We start from the raw sequence: 11,109 nt of genomic DNA on the forward strand, positions 1-11,109 counted from the left end.
AGGTGCCTTAGGTATAATAAAAAAATATTCAGACAAATACATAACAAAAACACCAGGACTTACAAATATATATAACACACAGAAAATTGCACTACTGGGTACTGCACACATTCTATGCAAAACACTTTCAATACAGTAAACATAAGAGCACCACAGCAAACCACAGCACATACCCAAGGCGCACAGAGCTGCGCTCGGTAGTGAAGTGAAAGCACGTTATAAAAATAAAACTACTGAATAATGATAATAATAATAATAATGAGAATGAGACTGAGAGAGAGAGAGAGAGAGAGAGAGAGAGAGGCTGAAATATAGATATACAATTAGGCAGGATTTATAGATACATGGACCAGACACACCTAAAGGTAATTCGTGTTTAATAATGTTTATATGGCGACATGTCGTCACATGTTGGTAAAGCTATGTTAAATATTTGAAAAGCTTCGCTGCTGAAGAATCTGCTTGAGTTTGTAAATTCTTAAGAAATATCGGTCTGTATTTCTTATAGCTTCGTAATTAGAAATTCACGTCAGATCTGATTACCCCTCTTGTTGAAACAGACAGACTGTCAAATATCTGTTAAGGCTGGAGTGGACATCAAATTATCATTTTGCCTATCTTCTTATTGCTAGTGTCTGGTTCAAATTGTCTACATACGCACAACCACACACACACACACACACACACACAAACAAACACAAACACACTACTCTCTCCCTGTCTTACTGTCTTTCTCATAAACAAACAAGATACAGACAGTCTAACATACATGCATACACTCACACGCACACATACACATAAACTAAAAAAATACACATTATAGACATACACATGCATTTACACTCCCTCTCACTCTAAACACAAACATGTGTACATATCCTAACAATTACCTTGACACTCACACTCACACACATACACAAATCATTCTCATGTATACATATGGAAATACACACACATATATATATAATTGACTCGCCCTTCGAAGACGACGTATGTGTGTTCAGCTTTTGCCGAACGACCTGCACAAATGATTTGTTTATAATGATCAAATGTTCGTGCCATACATTAACTCACCCTGCTCCATCAAATCGGCGTTGTCTGCAACAGGCGCACGGTGTATCACACGTCAAGTGTTGAAGTGGTCGCAGAGCAACGTGAGATGAAGTGTTTTGCTCAAGAACACAATGCACCTCCCAGTTTAGGAATTGAAATCACGACCTTACGATCGTAAGTGCAACTTCCTAACCGCTAGGCCATGCGCCCTCTCACACACACACACACACAAACACACACACACACACACACACACATACAAGAGTAGTACTTGTATTTCAAAGAGTGAGTCTTTTCACACTCTGTGTCATACTGAATCTCTTTGGGAACTACATTGAGGTTATGCATATCTGTGGAGTTCTCAGCCACTTGCATGTCAGTTTTACAAGCTGGCTATTTTGTTGATTAGTTCAACTGGAACCCGTGTCATCTTAACTGATGAAGTGCCAGTATAAAATCTTCCAAGAAAACCTGTTCAACCATGGGGAAATATCAGCTTGCTTGGAAATAACAACAAATGTGAACACACACACACATTAGCTGCTTGAATGACTGTGTGGTTGAGAAATTTGCTTCCCAAATACATGGTTCCACATTCAGTCCCTCTGCAAGTGTTTTCTACTATAACCCTAGGCCAACCATAAGCTTGTGACTGAATTTGGTAGATGGAAAAACTGCAGCGTTGTTCATCAAAAATGACTGTAAAACATGTCTATAAAGAAGAATTGTTTGCTTCATACTCCTTGTATACTGATTCTTCCCGTGGAGGTGCAATGGCCCAGTGGTTAGGGCAGCAGACTCGCGGTCATAGGATCGCGGTTTCAATTCCCAGACCGGGCGTTGTGAGTGTTTATTGAGCGAAAACACCTAAAGCTCCACGAGGCTCCGGCAGGGGATGGTGGCAAACCCTGCTGTACTCTTCTACCACAACTTTCTCTCACTCTTTCTTCCTGTTTCTGTTGTACCTGTAATTCAAAGGGTCAGCCTTGTCATACTGTGTCACGCTGAATGTCCCCGAGAACTACGTTAAGGGTACACGTGTCTGTGAAGTGCTCAGCCACTTGCGCGTTAATTTAACGAGCAGGCTGTTCCGTTGATCGAATCAACTGGAACCCTCGACGTTGTAAGCGACGGAGTGCCAACAACAACAATTGATTCATCCCATAAGAAAGGAACAAATAATACAATGAGGCTGTAGATCATAACACCCAGGCAATGCCAGGGTGCACTGCAAGTATGTACACACACACACACACACACACACACACACACAGATATGACAGAAGTAAATAGACAACCTTATACTCATTAAAATTAATTTAAATCTGAAATTATACATTCAAATTATTTATTGATTATTATAATGTGAATATCTAATATCTAGTAGTCATGCCTTTTGCATTTTTCAATGCAAAGATCCTATATGGCATGCTACTGATCAGATGAGGAATATTCTCTTGAAGAATTTCTTGCCAAGTTTCATGCAGTAATCTCAAAAGATCTGACTTTGTGTTTGCTTTGTTGTTCTTTTTATAAAGCATTCTATTCATAATGGCTCCGAGGTGTCCAGCAGGGTTCATATCTGATGACTAGCTTGGCCATGGAAACTTTTTAAAGCCATCCTTTTCAAACCAACCTTGGGTCTTTAGCCATGTGACAAGGAGCCCCACCTTCCATAAATAGTCTTCTTTAATCATTTCACCACTGGAGAAAATTGGAAGGAGTCCTTTCTGCAATATCATCATCATCATCACCATCATCATCGTTTAACGTCTGCTTTCCATGCTAGCATGGGTTGGACGATTTGACTGAGGACTGGTGAAACCAGATGGCTACACCAGGCTCCAATCTGATTTGGCAGAGTTTCTACAGCTGGATGCCCTTCCTAATGCCTGCCTTTCCTAATGCCATATTTATCCGAGTTTATGTTTTCTTCCCACTCCACCATCTTTGATTGATCATTGCTCCAAATTGTTCCCCAGGAATGAGTGTGGTAAGTAGCTTGCTTACCAACCACATGGTTCTGGGTTCATTCCCACTGCGTGGCATCTTGGGCAAGTGTCTTCTACTATAGCCTTGGGCCGACCAAAGCCTTGTGAGTAGATTTGATAGATGGAAACTGAAAGAAGCCTGTCGTATATATGTATATATATGTGTGTGTGTGTGTGTGTGTGTGTGTGTGTGTGTGTATGTTTGTGTGTCTGTGGTTGTCCCTCCAGCATCGCTTGACAACTGATGCTGGTGTGTTTACGTCCCCGTAACTTAGTGGTTCGGCAAAAGAGACCGATAGAATAAGTACTAGGCTTACAAAGAATAAGTCCTGGGGTCGATTTGCTTGACTAAAGGCGGTGCTCCAGCATGGCCACAGTCAAATGACTGAAACAAGTAAAAGAGTAAAAGAGTAAATCACAGAATAGCCACTGTGTTTCATTGTCGACTAAAATTTTTAAATATAAAATTCTTGATTACAGTCTCCATACCCACACTTGACCACTGTTATAAAATACAGCAAATTTGAGCTCACCAGAAAATATGACAGTGTCCCAATGCTAGTGGCCTCTCCACCATCTCACTGGCCCATTCTTTTCTCCGCTTAATATTGGCTAGTCGAAAAAGTGACTTCCTTCTTGCTGTTCTGCCATAATAGCCAAGTTTGTGGAGATACCTGACAGCTGTTCTGGGATTGACATCAGCATGTTCTGCTATGTCAGAGGCCCTGCAACAAGGATTATCCTCCACACTTCACTTAACAAAGTGAAGGGTCCTGTCAGAGAGCCCCAGTCGACCTGGGCAAGGTCATGTGGACTCCTTGCCCTCCCTGGTAAATTGCACAATCACTCTATTAACTGTAGAAAGTGGGATCCCAAGGTTTTCTGCAATTTTATTCTGACTAGGTCCACCTTCAGATTGACTTACAATACCGCCTCTTTGAAATTCGGACAGTTTCAAGCCTTCTTTTTTATGTGGCATGATTAAACAGTCACATATAGAACCTGAAACATGAATATGTCAATTAATAAAAAATATAAACCTTTTCAAGTTAAAATAAGCATAAAACAATATTTTATGGGGTGTCTATTTACTTCTGTCGTGCGTGTGTGTGTGTATAAATATATATATGTATTTATGTATGTAGGTATGCATGTATATGTGAGTGAGCGTGTATGTATATACATGTGTGTGCACGCATGCATGTGTGCGTGCATAGGTGTGTGTGTGTGGATATATATATTTATGTACGTTTGCATGTACATATACATATTTGTATATTTTATGTGTGTGTCTGTGTATGTCTATTTACAGATAGATAGATAGATAGATAGATAGATAGACAGACAGCCAGAGGCAGGAAGAGAGAAAGAAAGAGAGAGGGAATGTGAGAGAGATGAAGGCAGATGGAGGTATGAGGAGACCTGAGGTGATATTACAAAGGTGTTATTTCACCTTGAATAAAGTTCTTCTCTCCTTACCAACCTAAAACAACAATTTTCAGTCAAAATTCTTGACATGTCTGTAAATATATACATTTACTAACCAAGTAACAAGAGATTTATCTCTAAGGCCATAGGTCAGATGGTGTTCAGTTTCTTGATACAGATCATTACATTAGTCTTTGTTGCTGGGTGGTGGTGCTGGTGGTACTGGTCATCATTGTCATCAAGTTGTTGTTGTTGGTGGTGGCTATAGTGAGGTAGGTGTTGCAGTTTTTTAATCCCGACTCCGCTCATGTCAAGCTGAATTAAATAAACTTAGGATTGTAAGGACCCCCCCCTCGTCACCTGCATGTTTAGATGGAAGAATGTGTTTCAAGGTAGATTTGGGTGCTATTTCTAACAGCTCAATTAACTGTATAAAAGCTCTTATTATTATTATTCACTTTTAAACAAATGTTGGGAGTCACAGTGGTGGTCATGGTGATATTGGTCGTAGAACAAGGGCGGTGAGAATTGTGGAAAATGTAATCATGTTGAAGGCAGTAAAGATAATGGTTGAAATCTTAAGGTGGGTGGTGGGGGTGATGTAATGTAGATAGTGGTGGTGGTGGTGGTGGTAACGATGATGGGAGTGGTGGCAGTGGTGGTGATGGTGGAAGTGACAACGGTTGTTATGGTGGTGGTGGTGATATGTTTTCTTGTTGTGTCCTCCTTATTGTGGAGTAAATCATGTGTTTATGAGAAACAACATATTATTAACTAACAAACACAAATGTAAATTGATGCTTATGCATATATACCCCCTAATTTATGTATGTACATGCATGTATGTGTTTATGTAAATGCTTTCTACAATTGTGCACATACATGTATTAAGATTGTTTAATCAAAACACATATACTCCTTTAACAATGTGGACTTGATTTAATATATGTAAATGTATTAAGTCTACTTCAAATCTAATGGTTCATTAGGTCATAGCTTATCCATGCTTATCCAGGTTTCTGCATTTAGAAGATTGAGGGTAAAAGACCATACCTTAAGATAATGCCAGTCTGTTACAGATACAACTCCCTGTCCAGGCTATCCTTGGTATTCATTTCTAGTTTCATTTATTGAAGGAAATTTGCTTTGCTTTTAGGCATGATTCATGACCATCACTCTGCATGTGATATTCAGTAACATCCATTCAAGATTCTCTTTATATGGCAACAATCAGCTGTGATAACTTCTCTAACTGCTGCTGCCACAGTATCATCAGTCTGCAATCTGGTTAGTGTAAATGTTAGGTAAGGTTTTGGCCAATCATGTCAATGAACATTAGACTTAGAGATAAGACAGGCCCAGAGACAACAAAGATGGCAAGATAATCTAAATAGAACAACAAATAGTCAAAGTAAAGACCACTTTCTTCTATGATAGTTCACCATTTCTCATAGCATCAGCAGACTAAATGGCAAAGGCATTGCCCTGGAGGATAATGAGGGAGATGCATTAAAACAGCCATTCTGATTCACAGGGCTCACACTTGCGGACAGCCATCTCTGCCCTGATAGCGGTGAGCAGGGATATGATGTGGGGGTGTGGATGGCAAGAACACCAGCAGTCTCAACTGCCACAGGCTTGACCATAAACCTGTTAGACGGTAACCAATACATTGACGGTTTGTTTGTCTCAGCCTGACAAGCAATAAAGCCTGGGCTGGTAGCTGACAACACCAAGTTGCCACTGGAGAAAGTATCACAGCATGTGGCATCCCAGATGAGGGGCCTACTGCTACAGAATAGGAGTATTGGGAAGGATATCCAGCAGTAGAAACCATAGCAAAGCTGACAGTGGAGCTTGGTGCAGCCGTCTGATTTGACAGTTCCTGTCAAACCATCCAGTCCATGACAGTAAGGAAGGACAACATTAAAAGATGATGATGACTCCTTTCTGAGAAACTTTCTTTGTGACAGGTTGGTATATCTTTGGATATTTCATTTTATCAGCTGCTTTACTGTTCTTTTTTTAACTCCCACACATACACCATCAGGTGGAGGCACTGTCACTGATTTTATTCAATCCATTTTTACCCACACTGTTGAATTCTTGGCTATTGATCAACTTGGGTCAGTGGCTGCGTCTGACAAAAGGGGCAGCAAAATTATGGTACTGTTAAAGATTACCAAAATGTTTTTCTTTGTCTTCTAAATAGAGATATAATCAGGCATATGTGATGACTTCTTCTTTGATGCAACATGCTCAATTCTAAAAGAAAAGAAACAAACACAATGCCATATTCAAAACTAGAGTGTTGGCATCAATGTATGAGAAATATGAATGACTGGAATTATTTGTTATGATATCAGACCTTACCTTTGTAAGAAAACCTGCTCATTAAAGATCATATCTACAAACTAAGTTTTCATCACTTGTCTCTTTCTAGATATACATGTGACCTGTGTTTCATTTTGTATGCTGTTGATATTAAGTCAATCATGACAATATCATTCTCTTCTGACAAGATAATTACCCAGCAGAGACACCGATGGTATGCAAATGTGAAATTTATAAATCCATAATTGTATGTTATATGTTTAGGATTTGGTGAGGAGAAAGAAATAAACAAAACCAAATTTTATATGGTTTTTAAACAGTGTCGTTTCATTATTGCACTGAATAAAGATGCTCACTGCAGTCTTGAAACATATTGAGAAGCAAAGCAAATTTCGTTGTTAAATGAAGGAAGGGAACCAGCCAAGTCATTAGGGATATTTTTTCCAGCTTTCTATGCCCTGAATTCAAATCCTGCTTAAGTCAACTTTGCAACTTTAGCTTTCAATTGAATGAGTGGAATTGTTAGAACAGTGGATGAGATGATTTGTGATGTCTATTTCTTTTACTTGTTTCGGTCATTTGACTGCAGCCAAGCTGGAGCACCATCTTGAAGGGTTTTAGTTGAACAAATCGTCCTCAGGACTTATTTTTAAGCTTAGTACTTATTCTATCGGCTTCTTTTATCGAGCTGCTAAGTTACAGGGATGTAAACACACCAACAATGACTGTCAAACAGTGTTGGGGGGACAAACACACACACATACATATATATGTATATACAACAGGCGTCTTTCAGTTTCTGTCTATCAAATCCACTCACAAGGCTTTGGTTGGCCTGAGGCTATAGTAGAAGATACTTGCCCAAGGTGTCACACAGTGGGACTGAGTCCAGAACCATATAGTTGACAAGCAAGTTTATTACCACATAGCCTCATCTGCACCTATTTGATTACTTTTGTTTTTTAATTTTTTATCAGGATGGAAGGTGGCACCAATGACTCTTTAAAGTCCTCCCAGACTGATGAGAGAGAAGGAAGAAGTTATCGCCAAACTGGTGATCTGATAAAAATATCTCCAACAGAGCAGACTTATCTAAAGCTACCTAAGGTGGTGCTGATTAGCCAAATAATAGATTGGGTCTACCATCCAGTGGCCATGGAAGGATTTGAACTCACAACACAGAGAGTTGGAAGAAATACAGTTAAGTATCCGGTCAGATATTCTTATAGTCCAACTAATTCATCATACTGCATCAGTACTTTTTTTTATCAACCCTAAAAGGCTAAGAGGCCTTGTGGAAGCATGTGGCTAGGTGGTTAAGGTGTTGGACTCATGATTGTAGTTTCGATTCTTGGACCAGATGAAGCATTGTGTTCTTCAGCAAAACACTTCATTTCATATTGCTCCAGTACACTCAGCTGGCAAAAATAAGTAATCCTGTGATGGACCAGTGTCCCATCCAAGTGGGGAATATGGTTGGTCTTGACAGGGATTCAAAACAAATACCACTCATAGGTACTTTATTTTATTAAGACTAAAAGGACGAAAAACAAAGATGACCTTGACAGAACATAAAAGGCCAGAAGGAAAACTGCAAAGCATTTCTTATGCTATTCTATTGTTTCTGCCAGCTTACCACCTGTACCAGGTTTGTAATATTGGTTTCAAATTTTGGCACAAGGTCAACAAATTTCATGTGAGAGGTTACGTTGATTACCTTGGCCCCAGTGCTCAACTGGTACTTATTTTATTGACCCCAAAAATATGAAGGGTAAGTCAACCTCAGCAAAGATGGAAAAAATGCCACTAAGCATCTTGCCCTGCATGCTAATGATTCTGCCAAGCTCACTGCCTTTACCAGGCTTATAATAATTACAAGAATTTTAAGGGATGATATTTATTACACCAAAGAATAAATTGTCCCCTTGTTTCACATTGTTTTTATCTAACAAACTCACTCACAAGGCATATTGTCTAACATAGCCCAAGGCTATAGTAGAAGACACCTGCTCAAGGTACCTTGCAGTGGGACTGAACCAGAAACCACATAGTTGGGAACTGAATATCTTAACTACATGTATATATGTATTTTTTTACTATTTCATTTTTCAGGAAAGCATAAGGTTATATTTGAAAGATAAAGAATATTTCCCGGTGCAATATGAAATCGGAATGTACAAAGATGATGAGAGTTGTGATATGTGATATACTGGATGACCCTACACTTGTTTCAGCTACCATAAATAAATATTGGTTTTGACCCTTAACAAGGCCATACACTGTGAGGAAATATGAGAACCAACTTAATGAACCCTTGATATATGACTGGTATTTGATTTATCACACATGGAAGCATGAAAGTTAAAAACTGACCTTGATGGAAATTAAAACTCAGAACTTGAAGGGAAATAACTAAATACCAAAAAGTATTATCATCACCATTGTTGTTGTTGCCATTGTTTTAGCGTTCACTTTTCCATGCATGCATGGGTCAGGCAATAATTGTTAAAGCAGATTTTCCTATGGCTGGATGCTCTTCCTGTTACCAGCCCTCACCTGTTTCCAAGCATGGTTATATTTCCTCAAGCCTATTAAAGTATGGACAGTCCTGACATGCTATGGGAAGAGAATTACAAACAAATGACACAATTTTTATAAATGCAGGTTCTTTTGCTTTACAATCAGCTCACTCAGAACAAGGCAAGTGGTATACATACTCACTCATGCACACACACACACATACAACAGGTTTCTTCCTGTTACTGTCAACACAGTATCATCATCATTTAACATCCACTTTCTATGTTGGCATGGGTTAGACAGTTTGACTGGAACTGGTGAGCCAGAGAGCTGCACCAGATTCCATTCTGATTTGGCATGGTTCCTACAGCTGGATGTCCTTTCTAATACCAACCACTCTGAGAGTGTAAGGGGTGATTTTTACATTCCACCAGCACAGGTGGCATTTACATGACACTCGTAACAGTCACAACTGCAATTTAATGGGTGCCATTTACATGACACCAGCAATGGCCACAACTACGGTTTCACATGGATCTATTAAAGACACCATCAGACAGTGTTCAAGGAGTACAAAGAACCTTTCATTCATGTGGTTCCAAAGCAAATTTCATAAGTACACAGCCATGTTTGCAGCTATGAAACAAATATTAAGAGGATCAAGATGCTGGATTTAAAGAACTGGTAGAGCATTAGATAAAATGCCTTATGGTATTCAGTTTTTGGTCCCTTTATCTTCTGAGTCTGAATCTCGCCAAGATCATCTTTAATCCTATATTTATTCAGTGTAAGAGAAGTCATGGCTTGGTTCTCCATGTAACAATATGTTATAAATATGCTTCTTCTTTTCTCAAAAAAAATTCAACAATGACCATATGCTAAGAGTGGACACTCTGTTCTACATGTTGAAAAGTACTGACCATGAGACAGTGTGTCCTCCCTTGGCAGGGGTCAAACTGCTGCAGCCCAAAGATAACAATAACAGCAACAACATCAACAACAACAAGAAAATGCAGTTGAAGAATTAAAGATAATAGAAACAAAAACAATGATAACTTCCTTAACCAAATGAGGAAATTTTCCTTAAAGAAGATAGTAATGTCGAGCGTAAAAGAGATGAGGATGAAGAAGAAGAAGGAGGAGGGTATACAATTTGAAAACAACAAAGAAGCCTATGTAAGTATACCGATTTGTAAAAACTATATTGGGAAGATGGATGAAAGTCAAACCTACTGCGGCATACGGTACAAAAATAAGTTGTGTACTCTTTTACTTTTGAATTGGTTTCTAGCACAGTGGCCATGCTGGGGCATTGCCTTCAAGGGTTTAACTGATTAAGTCTATGTAAGTAGTTATTTTTTTGAAGTTTGGTACTTATTTCATCTGTTTCTATTTTGCCAAACCACTGAATTACATGAATGTAAACAAACCCAGACTGAATGTCAAATGATATTGGGGGATGCAAATGATAATACAAAGATGCATGCATGCACATGTGCACTCACACACACATTTCGTCTGCCGCTACATTCTGAGTTCAAATTACGCCGAGGTCGACTTTGCCTTTCATCCTTTCGGGGTCGATTAAATAAGTACCAGTTACACACTGGGGTCAATATAATCGACTTAATCCGTTTGTCTGTCCTTGTTTGTCCCCTCTGTGTGTAGCCCCTTGTGGATAGTAAAGAAATAACACATACACACACATACAAGGGGTTGCTGAAAAGTTCCAGTCTTTTGATAAAAAAAAAAATACAGGAGTATCAGATAATTATGATTTTAT

General features: G+C 39.0%; 1 protein-coding gene across 2 annotated transcripts in view; it reads left to right on the plus strand.

Annotated features, from left to right (window-relative positions):
• Positions 1-11,109, plus strand: part of LOC128248707 (uncharacterized) — a 62,474-nt gene that overhangs the window by 20,405 nt on the left and 30,960 nt on the right. Inside the window, exons 1-3 of one of the 2 annotated variants that reach the window (XM_052970488.1) lie at positions 5,356-7,020; positions 7,784-8,006; positions 8,919-10,181. In XM_052970488.1, coding sequence (XP_052826448.1) covers positions 6,968-7,020; positions 7,784-8,006; positions 8,919-9,011 — 369 coding nt within the window. In that variant the 5' untranslated portion in view covers positions 5,356-6,967 and the 3' untranslated portion in view covers positions 9,012-10,181. Of the gene's footprint in view, positions 1-5,355; positions 7,021-7,783; positions 8,007-8,918; positions 10,182-11,109 lie in introns of those variants that run through there. The other variant, XR_008264875.1, reaches the window with a different exon arrangement.

This window comes from Octopus bimaculoides, chromosome 9, assembly GCF_001194135.2.
Source record: "Octopus bimaculoides isolate UCB-OBI-ISO-001 chromosome 9, ASM119413v2, whole genome shotgun sequence".
Lineage (NCBI taxonomy): Eukaryota > Metazoa > Mollusca > Cephalopoda > Octopoda > Octopodidae > Octopus > Octopus bimaculoides.